The sequence below is a fragment of the Chlorocebus sabaeus genome, chromosome 16, assembly GCF_047675955.1.
Source record: "Chlorocebus sabaeus isolate Y175 chromosome 16, mChlSab1.0.hap1, whole genome shotgun sequence".
Taxonomy (NCBI): Eukaryota; Metazoa; Chordata; class Mammalia; order Primates; family Cercopithecidae; genus Chlorocebus; species Chlorocebus sabaeus.
Window position 1 is genome coordinate 76,148,135 of NC_132919.1, and position 19,082 is coordinate 76,167,216.

At 48.7% G+C, this 19,082-nt stretch overlaps 1 protein-coding gene across 1 annotated transcript in view; it reads right to left on the minus strand.

Moving 5' to 3' along the window:
* The window catches only part of DNAH17 (dynein axonemal heavy chain 17), a 150,434-nt gene that overhangs the window by 113,843 nt on the left and 17,509 nt on the right, over positions 1-19,082 (minus strand). Inside the window, exons 14-19 of the mRNA XM_008013099.3 lie at positions 17,645-17,791; positions 15,758-15,866; positions 14,556-14,659; positions 8,658-8,798; positions 4,734-4,877; positions 2,329-2,511 (exon numbers count right to left, since the gene is read on the minus strand). Of these exons, the coding sequence (XP_008011290.3) occupies positions 2,329-2,511; positions 4,734-4,877; positions 8,658-8,798; positions 14,556-14,659; positions 15,758-15,866; positions 17,645-17,791 (828 nt within the window). The remainder of the gene's footprint in view (positions 1-2,328; positions 2,512-4,733; positions 4,878-8,657; positions 8,799-14,555; positions 14,660-15,757; positions 15,867-17,644; positions 17,792-19,082) is intronic.

Below are 19,082 nucleotides of genomic sequence, written 5' to 3' on the forward strand. Positions count from 1 at the left end.
CTCCAGCCGAGATTGTCCCCTGCACTCCTTTGGATCTCCCCAGGTGGGATCCAAGTTCCAGCTGGGCTGGGCTGGTGGTAGCCTGGCATACCAGGGGCAGGCAGGGCCCACTGCCTGGGGGCTTTGCCCTTGCTGGTCTCCCCTGTAGGCAGCCTGAGGCCCACATTCTGCCTCCTCCTTGTCCTGACCCCAATTCCTCTGGGCTGGCCACCCTGGTACCCATGGGAAGCATCCCTTGGGTACTCTCTGCCACCAAGCTAGGGTACCTGGGTCTCTGGGAAGTGGTCCTGGGACCCAGCAGTCTAGATGCCTGACCCTCTCATTGTCTTCCACAGCTTGGCACCAGGTAAGAGTCTGCTAGACCAGCAGGCTTTTGAGGGACCCTTCTCCCGGGCAACAGGCCCTTCAGCTCTGGAATGTTCTGCCTGAAAACGTCCCAGGGTGTCTGCAAGACAGCCCGAGTGTGTGTGCTGGCAGAGCCCGGGGTGGAGCAGCTCTGACTGCAGCAACTGTGGGTGTCTGAGAGCAGCCTGCTTTGGGGACAGTGGGAGGGGGCACATCCGGGACACACTGATTCTAAGGACGCATGCTAACCTAGCGTCTGTGTAACTGGGGCAGATTCTATTCTCAACTCTGGAACAGCTTGCTGCCTGCACTTGGGCCTAAAATCACAGCCATCTTCTCAGCATGGAAACGTCCTCCCGCCCTCCCAGAAACCGCTCACATGCCCACTCCTCTCGGGAGCTGCCCTTGACCTTCTCAGGTCGTTAGCTGTTCCCTCGTGTCCTCACTTCACCTCGGTACACGCATGCCTCCCCCCAACACATGTAAATATGCACACGGGCACATACGCATCCAAGCACACGCATACACACACAAGCAGACGCACATCCCTCCCTCCTGGACAGGACAGCTCATCTCGCTGTAAATATTGGTTATAACAAAGCATACGTGTCCATTATTTTACAATTCAAACAATGCAGAAATGCATGAGAGAAAAAGCCTGCGGCCACACCCCTCCCCCCTCCCTCCTTCCTCCCATCCTGGTGAGCACTCACCCAGATTTTTGCTTGTTTAAGCAAATGAAACCATATTCTAAACATTGTCCCGTAACTTGATAAACATTCTAATAACCTGTCACAACACCTTTCCATCCCTGGCTCGCTGGGACAACTCACAGAATCTGTGTTTGGGCCAGAATTGGTCAAGCCACTCCCCTCTTCCACAAACACGTAGGTCATTTAAGTCTTTTCTGATTTTTTTTTTTTTTTTACTGCTATACAAACAGATGCTTCAACAAACACACCACCTCCAACCTCCCTTAAGCGGGAGCTAAATTTCCCATGACTCTTGTCCTTCCTCCCCCAGAGCTTGGCCAGGTCTCTGTGTGTCTTGTTTGATGCGTTTAGAAGAGATGATTTCGGAAGGCAGTGGAAGGCGTATTTGTCAAATTGCCTGAGTACTGGGAGAATCAGTGTTTACATTACGGGACTGAGACTGGGCACGGTGGCTCACCCCTGTAATCCCAGCACTTTGGGAGGCCGTGGCAGGCGGATCACGAGGTCAGGAGATTGAGACCATCCTGGCAAAACCATGGTGAAACCCTGTCTCTACTAAATATACAAAAAAAAAAAAAAAAAAAAAAATTAGCCAGGTGTGGTGGCATGCACCTGTAGTCTCAGCACTTTGGGAGATTGAGGCAGGAGAATTGCTTGAACCCAGGAGGCAGAGGTTGCAGTCAGCTGAGACTGTGCTACTGCACTCCAGCCTGGGTGACAGAGCAAGACTCTGTCTCAAAAACAAAAAAATAAAAAAATAAAGAAGTTTAAGACCACCCTGGGCAACATGGCAAAACCCCATCTCTACAAAAAATACATCATCAAGCTGGGCTTGGTGACGCATGCTTGTAGTCCCAGCTACTTGGGGGACTGAGGCGGGAGAATCAATTGAGCCCGGGAGGCGGAGGGTGCAGTGAGCCGAGATTGCACCACTGCACTCTAGCCTGGGTGACAGAGTGAGACCCTGTCTCAAAAAAATTATAGGACTGAGTGAACAGTCAGGAAGTTGGGAGAGGTTACCCTCTTGGCATCGTGTTGGGGGGTCGGAGGAATGATGAGGGAATGAAACCCAGGCAGGCTGACTGAGAAGAAGCCACTTTGGGCAGAAGGACAGATGTGGGAGTGGGGAGAGAAGTGGCCATGTCGTCCTAGAGGTCACACGATGTCATTTAAAAGGTAAGCAGCCCGGCCTTGTCGAGTTAGGGCGGCAACACCAAATGGGGAAAGCAATGGATGGCCCCAGGTATGGCCAGAAGAGGCCAGGACTGACCTTGTAGTTCATCCTGCCCTTGGCCAACCGAGGGATGAGCCTGGCTACGTTGTAGATGTCGTTGACCAGGCCCTCGATCAGCGCCAGGAAGCCGTGCTCCGAGCCCACCTCCAGGGACGGGCGGAAGGTCAGCCCATCCTCGTCCAGCTCCATGCGGATCTCAAACAGGGGAGCGATGCTCTCCTGAAACAGGGGCAGGGTTGGCAGTGGTCAACACCTCTGTCCTCCATCGGACGATTCTCAGTGCCCTGATCGTCCGCTCTGCACCATCAATGTGCCACTGCCTTCCAGTAGCCTGCGAAGCTTCTGAGAACTCATGTCTCAGCGCACTCTGCTCCTTGAGCAATCGCTACGGAGACAAATATGCACAGCCACAAGGCCAAAACAGGCAGGTGCACGTTGGGGCAAGGGGAGGGGCAGGATCAGGTAGACCTCAGACCTCAGGTCAAAGCCTGCACCTGCTACTTGCCAGCTGTGAGGCCTTGGGGAGTCACTTAACTCCCAGCTTCCCCAAATATATAAAATGAGGCTAAACATTTTATAGAATGGAGACATTGTTGACTGGGTGCGGTGGCTCACACCTGAGGCTGAGGCGGGTGGATCACCTGAGGTCAGGAGTTTGAGACCAGCCTGGCCGACAAGACGAAACCCCATCTCTACTAAAAATACAAAAAAAATTAGCCAGACCTGGTGGTGGGTGCCTGTAACCCCAGGTACTCGGGAGGCGGAGGTAGGAGAATCGCTTGAACCCAGGAGGCAGAGGTTGCAATGAGCCGAGATCGTGCCATTACACTCTAGCCTGGGTGACAAGAGCAAAACGCTGTCTCAAAAAAAAATGGAGACATTGTTTCCATTGTTCTGGGTTACTGCAGGGACTAATGAATCACTAACACACAAAGCAGGTACTGCAGGGGCTGGCCAAGCCTGCCTGTCCCTCTCCCTCGGAAGTCCCGTTTACAGAGCTCTGGAGGCCCCTGGGAGGCTGCAGGGCTGCAGGTGCTGGTCTGGTTTACAGTGATGGGATTGAGGTCAACCCTAGTGCTCCTCCTGCCAAACCAACGATTCTCCAGATGTGGGCCAGGATCCACCAGGCTGTGAGATCTCACTGTGGCCACTGATCTGTCCTTGAGAGAGTCCCCATTGGACCTGTGGGTGGTGGGCTTTTGAGTCCCCCAATTTGTCTATGAGCAGGAGGGGCTGTATCAGTATCTGAGTGAGGTGCTAATTGGGACAAACGGTCCATTGTCATGGACTTGGGTGATCAGACTTTTCTAAAGACTCAGGTCGGCTCCTGCCCCCAGATGGTAGGAGGACCCCTTGGAAACTCTTTGAGGAGGACAATTTGCTACCAGGACTTCTTTCCGGTTTTCACTGAGACGCTTTCACTGGGACAGTTGTAGAGATGATTACTTTCATCAACTGAATTTTGGGTCTGTAACTGGTTACCAGCTGGCCTCTGAGGCCCACGTGCCAGGCTCCAACACCATCCACCCTCCCTGGCCGGTACGAGGCATGTCACTGCCGCGTTCCTTCGCCGTTGGTGGCCTGGAGGAGTCTTTGATCTTGGCCTCCTGGTGGTACTCAAAATCATTTAGAAGCCATCACAACAAAAAAGACACAGGATCCGGCGTGGTGGCTCCTGCCTGTAATCCCAGCACTTTGGGAGGCCGGGGTTGGTGGATTATGAGGTAACGAGTTCAAGACCAGCCTAGCTAAGATGGTGAAACTTCATCTCTACTAAAAATACAAAAATTAGCCGGGCGTGGTGGCAGGTGCCTATAAGCCCAGCTACTTGGGAGGCTGAGGCAGAGAATTGCTTGAACCCAGGAGGTGGAGGTTGCAGTGAGCTGAGATCGCGCTACTGCACTCCAGCCTGGACAACAGATGACTGTGTCTCTAAAAAAAAAAAAAAAAAAGAAAAAAAAGGACGACACAGGTAGGAAAGGGGCCATCGCCATGAAGAGAATGCCTCCATGGGATTAAGCAGCACAACCTCTTTGCTGCCTGGTTTACCTTCTCCTCAGCTGTCTAGAATTGAGTAGGTGAATGGCTGTTGCTGCTGACAGGAGACCCTCCCCCCAATCCACAAGTAGGGGGCAGTGGTGTCCACTTTCCCTCACCTGGCAGTGAGGTAGGACCACCCTCTTAGGTCTCCTGAGGTTTTCTGCAGCCACCTTAAGTTATGGCAGATTTAAGGCAACCAGTGGTCCTGAGTGCCTGGGACTGAGGAGATTCTGAGATGCAGGACTTCCAGGTTTAAAACCAGGTCAAGTGGATCACCCAAGGTATATTTTATTAAGTCTATAAAATGATAGCCTGTTCATGAGGAAATTAGAAACTATAGATTCTAACATATAAGAATACATATACATATATATATATATAACCTCATGTTTATAACTTACATCTGTAACCATGTTGTCCATCAGGAAATTCAGAGATTTGCGAATGAACTGGTCAAATTCATCTAAGACCATGTCGTCAATGTAGATGACATAATCCTTCCAGGGCAGACTCAGTGTGTCTGCCCTGAACAGTTCTGCGTTTTCCTGCAAACAGAAGCACACAGTTGGGCCTCACTTCACAGGGTGTGTTTGCTCTTCGATCACACTGTTTAGTGACTCTCTGGACCACCCGTACATGTTCACACGCCGGACACACGGGGCTGCTTTGAGCATCTTGCAGGTGCTGGCCTCCTTCCTACACAAGGCTTTGCACGGCTGCTCCCTCACTTTCTTGCTGGATCTGGCTTCCAATCTTTTTGATTTCAGCTCAAATGTCCCTTCCTCCCAAAGGAATACCTCCATCTCTAGTTGGGTTTCCTCTAGCAACCTGTTATTTATGCTCACCATGGCTCAGAGGGCCACTCAGAATTATTTTATTTACCCGTCTTTGTCTTTGGTCTGCATGCCCTTTTGATGCCCAAATTCATGAGGCCAAAGGTTGACCATCCCCTCCAACACTGTACCCCCAGCACTCAGCAGTATGCCTGGCACAGAGCAGGGGCTGGTGGGTGGTTGGGTGGGTAGTTGGTTGTTTGGTTGTATAGGTGGATTAGTGGGTGGGGTGGGTTGATGAGTCAGGTGGGTGGATGGACAGATGGACGGATGGGGTTGGTAGATGGGTGAGTGGGTGGGTGGGTGGGTGGGTGGGTATGTGAATGGATGGGTGAGTAGGTGGGTGGGTGGGTGGATGGGTGGGTGGATGACTGGGTGGTTGGGTGAGTGGGTGACTGGGTGGGTGAGTGGATGGGTGGGTGGGTGGATGGGTGAGTGAGTGGGTGAATGGATGGGTGAGTAGGTGAGTAGGTGAGTGGGTGGGTGGGTGGGTGAGTGGGTGGGTGGATGGGTGGGTGGGTGGATGACTGGGTGGTTGGGTGAGTGGGTGACTGGGTGAGTGAGTGGATGGGTGGGTGGGTGGATGGGTGAGTGAGTGGGTGGATGGGTGAGTGAGTGGGTGAATGGATGGGTGAGTAGGTGAGTAGGTGAGTGGGTGGGTGGGTGGATGGGTGAGTGGGTGGATGGGTGACTGGGTGAGTGGGTGAGTGAGTGGGTGGGTGGGTGGGTGGATGGGTGAGTGGGTGGGTGGGTGGGTGGATGACTGGGTGAGTGGGTGGGTGAGTGGATGGGTGACTGGGTGGGTGAGTGAGTGGGGTAGGTGAACGGACAGATGAATGGGGTGGGTAGGTATGAGTCCATAGATGGATGAATGGGGTGCATAGATACGTGAGTAGATGGACAGATGGATGGGTGGATGGGTGGACAGATGAATGCCGTGGGTAGATGTGTGAGTAGACGGATGAGTGGATGGGTGGGTGGATAAGTGGGGTGGGGTGGGGTGGTGGGTGAGTGGTTGGCTGGGTGGGTGGCGTGGGTGGATGAGTGGACAGATTAAGGGGGTGGATAGATGTGTGAGTGGATGGATGGATGGATGGGTGGATGGGTGGATGGGTGGATGGATGGCTCTATAGGATACTAAGTGCTATAGGGAAACTCAAAGATTAATTCCCTCAGTCTATGCCCTCAGGCAGGTCTATTCTAATAAGGGAGAGAAGACTTGGGTTCAAATAACTTCAGCATAAGAAAAAGAAATGGCTCTAATGACTGTCATGAGAGTAAACATATGTGGTGACAGAGTCGTGCACAAGAGGCAACACCATCTCATCCCAGTTGGGGAACAGGAGAGGCTAGTTCACTGGCTTCTGCCCCTCTTAGGCTCCTGACCCTGGTGCTTGGCCTCAGTCTCAGCCCAGTCCTGCTTCCTCGCCTGCCCTCTGAACCTTTCCTAACCCTAGGTCAAATTTCTCTCCCATGCTCTGTTTCCAACCCTTCTGAGAGTGTTAAGAAGCTAATCAGGGCCGGGCGCGGTGGCTCACGCCTGTAATCCCAGCACTTTGGGAGGCCGAGGCGGGTGGATCACAAGGTCAGGAGATCGAGACCATCCTGGCTAACACGGTGAAACCCCGTCTCTACTAAAAATACAAAAAATTAGCCGGGCGAGGTGGCGGGCGCCTGTAGTCCCAGCTACTTAGGAGGCTGAGGCAGGAGAATGGCGTGAACCCGGGAGGCGGAGCTTGCAGTGAGCCGAGATTGCGCCATTGCACTCCAGCCAGGGGGACAGAGCGAGACTTATCAGTTAACTCTTCCAAGTAACATTTTTGCAGTTTAGCATTTTAATTTACAGGGAGCTTCTGGCACCATGGCAGGGAGGGGAGGGATGGGAAATGGGAATGAGGCAAAACCGATTCTGGTTCAGTCAAGTCACTTCCTGGGGTGACGATCTTTAGAGCAATGATATGACAACAGGAACAGCCAATAATGGCCCATCCCCCGGGCGGGGCCTGCTGGTCTGTCTGGATGGGATGACTCATTATTAAAGTGCACACCACTGATTTGCACCATCCACTGGAAACCCCCCAAAAAACTGCCCTAAAATACTTTTTTTCTGAGATGGAGTCTCACTCTTTTCACCCAGGCTGGAGTGCAGTGGTGCAATCTTGGTTCACTGCAACCTCTGCCTCCCAGGTTCAAGCAATTATCCTGCCTCAGCCTCCCAAGTAGCTTGGATTATAGGTGCCTGCCACTATACGTGGCTAATTTTGGTATTTTTAGTTAGAGACGTGGTTTCTCCATGTTGGCCAGGCTGGTCTCAAACTCCTAACCTCAAGTGATTCACCCACCTTGGCCTCCCAAAGTGTTGGGATTACTGACGTCAGCCACTATGCCCAGCCATATTTTGAGCTCAAGGCAGAATATTCTCTTTTATAGGCCAATGCAAAGATCCACCTTTCGCATTCTCCTCAGAGACAAACAAAAATGTAAGCTGGATGAAATAACTGCCAAGTGAGGAGAGCATGGAAACCCCTACAATGTCAGGACTCCAGACGGAGCACCCAGGAATGCCAGTCTACTGTTTTGTATTCCCCCACTGAATGTGCCAACCATGAGGGCTCCCAAGAGGCTGGCAGGGACACAGAGTCATGCACTGTTGGGACTATTGGCAAGAAGGAACAGCCGGCAACCTAGGTAGCAAAACAGACATGCATTATCACGTTCTATCCACTCACATGTGCGGGTAGTGATACACCCTGTGCACACTGGAATGGTACTCACTCTTCCCAGGTTACTGTTCCCTGCCCACACCCATGGATGGGAAATCCCTGGGGGATACCGATAAACACACGGTGCCCGCCCTCAGCAGCTCATCCTGGGAAGACAAGATTTGTTGACCTAGTATGAAGATGTCACTTGGCCATACCCATATTGTGCAGGGTGAGCGCTCTGGTGCCCTTAGCGGAGGGCAGGCCCATCACAAGAGGAACCAGGCTTGGAAGTATACAGTGAGGGTGCTCTGCTACTTAAAGACAAGGCTCGCTTGGATTAAAGATCATCGATTTTTTTTTTCTTTTCTTTTCTTTTTTTTTTTGAGACTCTTTCACCCAGGCTGGGGTGCAGAGGTGCGATCTTGGTTCACTGCCACCTCTGCCTCCCAGGGACAAGCGGTTCTCCTGCCTCAGCTTCCTGAGTAGCTGGGATTACAGGCATGTGCTACCATGCCTGGCTAATTTTTGTATTTGTAGTAGAGGCGGGGTTTTGCCATGTTACCCAGCCTGGTCTCAAACTCCTGACATCAGGTGATCTGCCCGATTCGGCCTCCTGAAGTGCTGGGATTACAGGTGAGAGCCACTGCATCCAGCCAGATCACGGACTTCGGTGACCACTAAAAATGTGTCACTAATCATTTTTATGAAATCTCCAGCTCTGCCTTTACTCTCTCCTTCCTGCTAAAAGCAAGTGGGTTCTCAAAAAACCTCCTGGGTGTTTCCTTACTGCAACCATGGCTTGGATCTTCACGCCAGCATCCCTGACTGCTGTGTAGCGCTTGCTGAGGTTGGCAATTCTTCCATCCAAGTCTAACAGGGCCTCTTTCTTATTGTCCTTTCTTTCAAACAGCAGGTTGGCCGACCAGTCCTGGAAGGAAAGCACAGGAGAAAAGCTGTTCTGGAGAAACTGCTTTCGGTTGCACTCCTTTGCTGCATTGCTTTTGGTGTGTTTCCTCACTGCTACCTAATCTTGGATTGGAGTCTATTTCTCCATGATCCATGCCCATTAGGGGCCACTAAGGACCTGTGCCTAGTTGACTGTTGACCAGAGAGCCTTAAATAATTGAGCTCAAAACCAAAACCAGGGCCTAGGGGAAGCAGAGAGAGACCATTGAGATGTTTCACTCAACTGGGCCAGAATGGGGTCACTCTCAGGAAAGGAGCATCTAATTCTCTTTTTCGGGGCACGGAAGGACCTGAGGGTCAAGGAAAGTGTGGTCAGTGCTGGGTGGATCGTCCATAGCTGCAAATGGAGGGCCAGGTGGGAGTAAGTCCCTTTTGTGGGGGCCACTGACCTGCCAACAGGGGTGGGAAAGGGTAGAGAGTAGGGTCAGGACCCTGGCTCCCCTGCAAGTAGGAGTTCTACCACAAGGGTGATGGCCACTTGGCCGGGCGCAGCAGCTCACGCCTGTAATCCCAGCACTTTGGGAGGCTGAGGCAGGAGGATCACGAGGTCAGAAGATCGAGACCATCCTGGCTAACACGGTGAAACCCTGTCTCTACTAAAAATACAAAAAATTAGCTGGGCGTGGTGGCACATGCCTGTAATCCCAGCTACTCGGGAGGCTAAGGCAGGAGAATGGCGTGAACCCGGGAGGCAGAGCTTGTAGTGAGCCAAGATCACGCCACTGCACTCCAGCCTGGGTGACAGAGCGAGACACTGTCTCAAAAAAAAAAGAAAAAAAAAAGAAAAAAAAAAGAAAAAAATAGGTGGTGGCCACCTATAATTATGATTTGGACTTTACTGTTATCTGTCATTAGATTTTGTTTTCCCTATACATCTCCATTAAAGTGATACATATATGGTAACAAAACACCTAATAAGAAAAGTTTTTGACCAAAAAAAAAAAGAAAAAAGGTCTTTGACCCGTGTCTCCCTATCCTCCATCCCATCTCCCAGCTGGAAACATGAGGGAACCTCAGCTTTCCTTCTTCTCACGGCTGCCTCTGCCACTCTGATCATTTACAGACTCTACATCGATCCAGCCATTTCTCAACTGTTTCTGTGACTCTGAACAATGAAGACTAGATTACCCACCTCCCTCCTCTGTCCAGTATTTGCTATTTATGTGACTACTTTTAGTTTTTCTACTGACGCTTTTGTGTGAACATAAATGATATGATTAAGCCTCTGTGTTTACCTTGTTAGAAGGATTTCCTTTTTTTCATTAGCAGTTTTATTGCTTCATGGTCAGAAAAAACACGTTTTGTGTATGTTTTAGTCGGCTTGGATTACTATAACCAAAATACCATATCCTAGGGGGCTTAAGCAACAGACATTTCTCTCAGGTTTGGAGGTTAGAAGTCTGAGATGAAGGTGCTGGCATGTTTGGTTCCAGCTGAGGGCTCTCTTCCTGGTGTGCAGATGGCGTCGGCCGCCTTCTTGCTGTGTCCTCACATGGCGGAGGGGCAGAGTGAGTTCTCTCGTGCCTGTTGCTATAAGGGCACAATCGCCTTCATGATGTCTCTATTCTCATGTTCTAACTGCTTCCCCAGGGCCATGTCTCCAAGACCCACCACAGTGGGATTAGGGCTTCCACAGAGGAATGTTTGGGAGTCACAAACGTGCAGTCCATGGCAGTGTAATAACGCTGTGTTAGGCTTCCCATTACATTTGCATTCTGCCCATTTTTCAGTTCTTCTAATAGATTTTGCTATTTTTATATATATGTATACACACACACACACACACACACACATATATATATATTTTTGTGTGTGTGTGTGTGACGGAGTCTCGCTCTGTTGCCCAGGCTGGAGTGCAGTGGCCGGATCTCAGCTCACTGCAAGCTCCGCCTCCCGGGTTCACGCCATTCTCCTGCCTCAGCCTCCCGAGTAGCTGGGACTACAGGTGCCTGCCACCTCGCCCGGCTAGTTTTTTGTATTTTTTAGTAGGGACGGGGTTTCACCGTGTTAGCCACGATGGTCTCGATCTCCTGACCTCGTGATCCGCCCATCTCGGCCTCCCAAAGTGCTGGGATTACAGGCTTGAGCCACCACGCCCGGCCTATATACATATATTAACCATACTCTCATTGGGAACACAATATTTTAGGACAACTATAACTTTTATATAAATTTTACTTGATCATATATGTTTAGCTAACTATGTATTTTTGCCCCGAGTTGCTCTTTGCCGATTAATATTTTGTTGTATATGTGTATGTATGTATGCAAGGATCTATATATGTCTGTGAATAAGGCTGTCATTTGAAATTGTTTTTTTCTTTCTTAGAAACAAGGTCTTGCTCCATCACTCAGGCTGGAGTGCAGTGGCACAATGTCAGCTCATGCAGCCTCAACCTCCCAGGCTCAAGTGATCCTCCCACCTCAGCCTCCAGAATAGCTGGGACCACAGGCGTTGCCCAGCCTGAGCAACATAGGAAGGCCCTGGGTTCAAGCAATCCTCCTGCTTTGGCTTCCCAAAGTGCTTGGACTACAGGCATGAGCCATTGTGCTTGGACTACAGGCATGAGCCATTGTGCTTGGACTGGAGGGATAAGCCATTGTGCTCAGCTGTGAGAACTGCCATCTTTTAAAGGTCAAAAATGGTCCATTATTGGAAGTTTCATATGGTTTCACCTACTTGTCAATCATTTTGTCTTCAACCTTTCCATTTTGCTTTAGGTATCTCTTGGAAGTAGCATATAATTACATTTTTAAACAATCGAATCTAAATATTTTGCTTTTAAATAATTTATATATACTATAACTAATGTTTGCCCTTTGTTATGTCTTATCCTTTCTGCTTTCTGTTTCCCTTTGTTGTGGTATTTTGCTTTAAAAACCATAGCTTATTTGCTTTTATATTCTTTAGTGATCTGGATAGGAGAAATCCTATTTATAATTCCACTAGTACTTGCCATTAAGTTTATTAAAACTATCTTTTAAATATTTCTCTAATTTTGGAAATAAAAATTGCAGCTGGGAGTGGTGACTCACGCCTGTAATCTCAGCACTTCGGCAGACCAAGGCGGATGGATCATCTGAGGCCAGGAATTTGAGACCTGCCTCACATGGTGAAGCCCTATCTCTACTAAAAATACAAAAATTAGCCAGGTGTGGTGGCACATGCCTGTAATCCCAGCTACTCGGGAGGCTGAGGCAGGAGAATCGCTTGAACCCGGGAGGCAGAAGTTGCAGTGAGCCGAGATTGTGCCATTGCACTCCAGCCCAGGTGACGGAGTGAAACTTCATCTCCAAAAAAAAAAAAAAAAAAAAAAAAGGAAAAATTGCTTTTGATTCCCGTTACCCATGTTTAGGAATTTAGGATATGGTTAACTGCCCTGTCCTACCTTTTTTCGTCCTCCTAACTTCCCATTATTGATCACATTTATCACCATGGATATGGTTTCTACCATTTATATTTTTCTACAAGTATTGTTTCTGACTTTGGAATGTAACCTTTCACAACCATATTTATCTCTTTATATACTTCTCTCTTTATATTTAATTGGTTCCAAGCTCATTGCTAGTCTTATTTAAATGTTAATTCTCTCCTTGGTACTCTAGAATATGGTTGATCTATTGGTGTCCTGGAATACATTCTGGAATAGGTTTCTCAGGAAGGGTACCTAAATGGTATTTTTCCAAGCCCCTGCATGTGTGAGGATGACTTTACTATTGCATTCACAGATAATTGTCAGGAGCCTTTCTCAAGACTGGCTATTTTCGTCATGTTCTGGAAATCTATGTAAAGTCAAAAGGCTACCTGCTTGGTAGAAACATACAAAAGATTGTTCTGTATCCTTGAGATTTAAAATTCTGGTCAGAATATGTCTACCTTTTTTTTTGAGACAGAGTCTCGCTCTGTCGCCCAGGCTGGAGTACAGTGGTATGACCTCAGCTCACTGCAACCTCTGCCTCCCAGGTTCAAGCAGTTCTCCTGCCTCAACCTCTCTAGTAGCTGGGATCATAGGTGCACACCACCACACCTGGCTCCTTTTTGTATTTTTAGTAGAGACAGGGTTTCACCATGTTGGCCAGGTTGGTCTAGAACTCCTGACCTCAAGTGATCCGCCCACCTCGGCCTCTCACAGTGCTGGGATTACAGGTGTGAGCCACCATGCCCAGCCTATTATTTCTTTAGTTACAACTATGATTTTTATGTTATTCCTCTCCATCTTACACATTATCTATTGTTATTTCCCTTTGCATATTAGCAATTTCCTAAAATTGTCCTCTATTTAATGTATGTACTGTCACACAGCACTAGTTCTAGTCTAACTGGTGCTTCAGTATATTTTAATTCTTCTTTTGCAGTTTTGATTTTCTTAGCCATGTCCTTTCACTTCTCTGCTTTCCTCTCATTCTGTTCTTAGTTCTCATTCTGTTGTTATTTCATAGATGTCATAACCTTTTTAATTTAAGAAAAAAAATCTTAGGTTTACTAACTGAATAGCTTCAATAGGTCTGTGTTTTTCTGAGATACCAAATGACTTCCTCCTCTCAAATGCTGCATAATCTTTGAACAACCTCCTTTTGGTCCTCACCCCTTTGCTGTTTACCTGAGTGCTAAGGGCACAGCCTGACAATGTACAAACTCCAAACAGGATTTACTCCAGGTCTGATGGACTGAGTTTGAACCATTTTCTTTTCCAATTGCTTGTTTTTCTCAGAAATTCTAAATGATCTCTACTCAAGGGTTTGTGGAGAGGTTGGGGAGGGAAGTGGTGGAATGCTATGTAATCTGAAGTCCAGTTGTAGTGGCTGGTTAAATGGAGCAGGGTGGGTGGGGCATCATGATGATGTAATTTTGATATGTTGATAGAGAAATATAGCTTAAACATGATCATTGAAAAATGAAATAGGGTTAACCAGGTGCAGAAGCTCACACCTGTAATCTTAGCACTTTGGGAGGCCAAGGCAGACAAATTGCCTGAGCTCAGGAGTTCAAGATCAGCCTGGGCTACATGGTGGAACCGCATCTCTACTAAAAATAGAAAAAATTAGCTGAGCGTGGTGGCACACACTTGTAGTCCTAGCTACTGGGGAAGCTGAGACACTAAGAGTCACTAGAACCCAGGAGGCAGAGTTGCAGTGAGCCAAGATCATGCCACTGCACTCCAGCTGCAACAGAGTGAAACTCTGTCTCAAAGAAAAAACAAAAAAGCAAAGAAATAGAGTTGCAGAGTAGACACTGCAAATTAACAAGAGGAGACGTTCCTTAAAACTTCCTTTTGGATATATTGCTGTAAGTGTTTTTGCACATTAGAGCATCAGTGACCGACCAGACCACCCAGAAGACTAATGAAGGGTTCCCCCAGTGCTCCGGAAGGAACTTGAGTTAGAACTGTACTGCTTCTGTACTGGGCAATGGGCTTCTTCCCACTGGGGTGAGTCTTGGCAGATCTCTTTCCACCCCTTGCTACTGGCGCTGGCCTGGCACACAGGGGGCCTTGCAGAGCTCAGAGCAGAATGGAGAACTGAATTCCACTGAGCAACTGGGCTCTCTCTGCCCTGGGACCACCCTGATATCATCCTACCGGTGGAGAGCACTGCATGGCAGCTCCCAGTGCCCCCCGCACATCACAGCACTTTCCATGGGCCTCTATGCAGGCTGGTTTGCCCCAGGGCAGCCCCAGGCCCCCACAAAGCCCCGCTCTGTGCTCTGCCCCTTGCTTACCTTCATAGCCTGTGAAATTCCTTCTATATTTTGTTTTGCCTTTTGCATCCTGTTCTGCAAGTTGTGCAGAATTTCTCGCACCTCTTGAATGTATTGAAACACACCTAAAATGGAAGTGTAAAGGAATCTGACGAAATGAACGATTCAGGCTGGGCGCGGTGGCTCACGCCTGTAATCTCAGCACTTTGGGAGGCCAAGACGGGCAAATCACGAGGTCAGGAATTCGAGACCAGCCTGGCCAGCATGGTGAAATGCTGTCTTTACTAAAAATACAAAAAATTAGCTGGGCGTGGTGGCAGGTGTCTGTAATCCCAGCTACTTGGGAGGCTGAGGCAGGAGAATCGCTTGAACCCGGGAGGCAGAGGTTGCAGTGAGCCGAGATCGTGTCACTGCACTCCAGCCTGGTGACAGAGTGAGACTCCGTCTCAGAAAAAAAAAAAAAAAAAAAGAGCAATTCAGCAGGATGAAAACTTTTCTTGGGTTGGCTTAACACTCATCACTACAAGATAGCCCTGGGAAAACACTCCTCCTATTCTGGAACGTGATACCCAGAAGAAATCGTTGAGTGTTCTCTGAAATGAAACGCCAAGGAATCACGAATATAGTGTCCCTTTAGACATAGGGTTTGGAGAATATGTGGACCCTTCACCCCACGTAGGAGCCCCAGACTCCTCATGTTAAAAGCTTCCACCTCTGGGAGCATCAGAGATGGGGCCAGGGGGTCGGGGGCCTCCTGCCTCGTCCAGTGGTAGAACGAAGGGAAGGAGGGGACTTGTGACTACACTTCTTTCTACTTTCCTGACGTCTGCCCTGAGTTAACCAAGATGTGCACTGGCTCTGCTCACCAACTATGCATGCTCTGTGCATGCTTGATAAACCAACAGTAGAAACCGGGCCTCCAGCAAACCCAGTTTGGGAACCTTGGAACCCCTTGGCAGTTCCCAGGGACTCTTCGCTGGATTCCATTTGTAAGTGACACAGATAGGCTTTTTCTTTTTTTTTTCTCTTTGGTTTGTTTGTTTTTTGTTATTTTTGGCCTGGGCAAGCAGGTGGAGGTGACTATCTTTTAGCCCCCTTGCAGTTAAAGCAGATCCATGCAGCCAGGAGACAGAAGTGGCCACTCCAGTGGTGTTTGAGGACAGATGCTGGGCAGGTTGGACCCCCAAGTTTAACCCAAGGTGGGAGGAATGTGGCCTCCTTACCTTCGCCGTTCCAGAATAATGTCGTTTCAGCGCTCAGTAATTTGACATCGATTGCTTCCAATTCTGACTTTATTAGTAGAAATTCTACTGCCTTCACTGTAGTTTTTATCTGCAAAACAGAGGTTACAGGTTTTGTTCCCAGTCCAACCAGATTTTAAATTGTTCTCTGGGAAGGACTTTTATTCCTCAACACCAGCTAATATGGTTTGGATCTGTGTTGCCACTCAGGCCTCATGTTGAATTATAATCCCCAGTGTTGGAGGTGGGGCCTAGTGGGAAAAGACTGGATCATGGGGACGATGATCTCATGAATGGTTTAGCACCATCCCCTCGATGCCGTTCTTGGGACAGTGAATGAATTCTCGTGCAATCTGGTTTTTAAACAGGTATAGCACCTCCCCAACTTCTCTCTTTATCCCACCTCCTGCCAGGTGACGTGGCTGCTTCCCCTTTACCTTCCACCATGATTCCAAGTTTCCTGAGGTCCCCCGTGGAAGCAGAAGCCACTATGCTTCCTGTACAGCCTGCAGAGCCATGAACCAATTCAACCTGTTTTCTTCACAAATTGCCCAGTCTCAGGCTTTGGGTTTTTTTTTTTTTGAGATGGAGTCTTGCTCTGTTGCCCAGGCTGGAGTACGGTGGCGTGATCTTGGCTCACTGCAACCTCCACCTCCCGGGCTCAAGCTATTCTCCTGCCTCAGCCTCCCCAGTAGCTGGGACTACAGGCACCCACCACCACACCCAGCTAATATTTGCATTTTTAGTAGACACGGGGGTTCCATTGTGTTGGCCAGGCTGGTCTTGAACTCCTGACCTCAGGTGATCCACCCGCCTCGGCCTCCCCAAGTGCTAGGATTACAGGTGTCAAATATTTCTTCATAGCAATATGATAACAGCCTACTACCCTGACCGAACCAATGATGATTCATGTTTCTGTTTGAAAATCGTATTTCAGGACACTCCAACTTTTCGAATGACTTTTATCACTGAGGATTTATGTACACAGCTACTGTTTTTATGTTACAGTATTCCTCTTTCTAGCCCATACCACAGCTAGTTGAGAATCAACCGTGTATATGTTGGTTCAAAAGTAACTGCCGTCTTTGCCATTACTTTTAATACATAAATCCTCGGTATATAATCCCAAACTTTCTATATTTGATATCTTTTTATGATTCTAAGCCAAAGAAATATATGTGGATCACTGAGCATTTCTGGCCTCAGACCTTTTCCCTTGGTCATAAATCTAAAGCTCAAAATCTTTTTTTCTATTTAAATAGAAAAAAATAGCTGGGAGTGATGGTACATGCCTGTAGTCCCAGCTACTCAGGAGGCTGAGCCAGGAGAATCGCTTGAACTTGGGAGGCAGAGGTTGTAGTGAGCCGAGATTACGCCACTGCACTCCAGCCTGGGTGACAGCACGAGACTGTCTCAAAATAAATAAAAATCATGTAACATAAACCAAAGCCCAGTGGGAATAAGATATCCATCACCAGCTGTTCTGAGTCACCGCTATCTTTGCTGCTGCTATTTGCATGAATAATGAAGACTGGCTTGAACCATGTTTGAATATTAAAACACACTCATTTAATTCTGTTCCACTTGGAGATCTTACATCAGCAGTTGTTGGGTGACGACAAATGCTGGTGTAAGATCTCCAAGTGGAACAGAACAGGAGGGCAGAACAGAGATCTCTGACTCTCTGGCTCACTCATGTATCCCAAGCACATACACATAGCAGGTATTCAGTAAGTATGCAGCGAATGAAAGAATGAATTTGAGTGAATGGGAAGATTTCCCAGGAAGAGCCACATCTCGGAAACACAAAAACTGAAACTTGACAAAAAACCAGAAGAAAACCAAGCTGCATCGGGAGCACCAGCTCACCTCGTTATACCAGCCAACGATCAGCTCCAGGTTGCCCACAAACTTCCGGAAAGTTTCGTTCTCTGAGAACAGACTCTCTGCACTGTCTGGAATATCTTTCTGTTGCTGGAAATTCAAATACTTGACTTCTCTCAGAACTGCCACCAACTAAATGACAAGTGAAGATCAAAGAACATGTCAGCAGGTCATGTCAACAGTGCCGTGTTCAAGCAAAAGAAATGAGCGTCTGCCCTGGGATGTTTTGACAGCCTGGGGGATCTCAAAGTTGGTGAGAGGCAGTGGTTGCTGGCAGGACCAGGACGTTTTCACCCTGTTGGCTGATCCTGAGACAGAAAGCACTGACATCATCCTCATGGGTGGATGAGGTCACCCTCGTGGATGACATCATCCTCGCAAGTGGATGACACCATCGTCGCAGGTGGATGACATCATCGTTGTCACCATGGGTGGATGACCTCATCATCACCATGGGAGGCTGACATCATCCTAATTTTCTTATCTCTGTCCTCTCCAACCTACTACCCCCAGGAGGTTTGGAGTAAGACTTCCGGTCTTCACTTGTGTCCTCCCTAGGATCTAACCTGCCCTTTTCTCTCTCCTTTCACCTGGTTATGACCCAAGAGATCAACAACAGGGACATCCCTTCCAACAGTGCTTCTGGCCACAAAGCTATTCTCGAAGTTGAGATAAGCTCCATGTTGCTGAGTCCCCTGGTCACATCACGGGCCTCATCTCACGGGATTCCCAGCAGCTGGCACTCTTTCCTCCTGGGCACACAGTGTCCTCCTGGCTTCCAGGACACCACACATTCCCTATCACCATTATTAGTCTTTTTTGGTAATCTCAAGATGTCCATGATGGGGAGCCATAGAGCTTGGTCCTTCTCAATTTACTCTCAGTTGAATGAGGTGTGATGCCATCCAGTGTCACGGCTACAAGTACCATCTCTGTGTGGGTGGCTCCCACATTTATATCTCCCACCCCAGCCTCTCTCGTGACTTCCAGACTTCCATATCCACCTGCCTACTCAGCTCCTCTGTTTGGATGTCCAGGTGACATCTCACACCCAACAAGGCCAAAGCAGAGCAGCCCATCTTCCCCTGTGGCCTGCCCCACCTGCCCTCTTGGCTGATGGCAATTTTACCCGTCTACTCACCTGACCCCAAAACACTGGGATTGACTCCCCTCTTCCAATCGCGCTCCATTTCCAACCCACTAGGAGTCTCCATGGCACTATGATCAAGTCCAGAAGCTCACCACCACCTTCACTGCTGCCACTCTGGTTCCAGCCACCACCTCCCAGCTGTCATCTCTTGCCTGGATTGTGGCAAGAGGCTCTTGATTTTCCTACAATTTCCCCCAGCCCCAGCTCCCTTCAATCTACGCACCTCACAGCGTGGAGAAGGGTCCTTTACAAGTAGAAATCTAATTGCAGCAC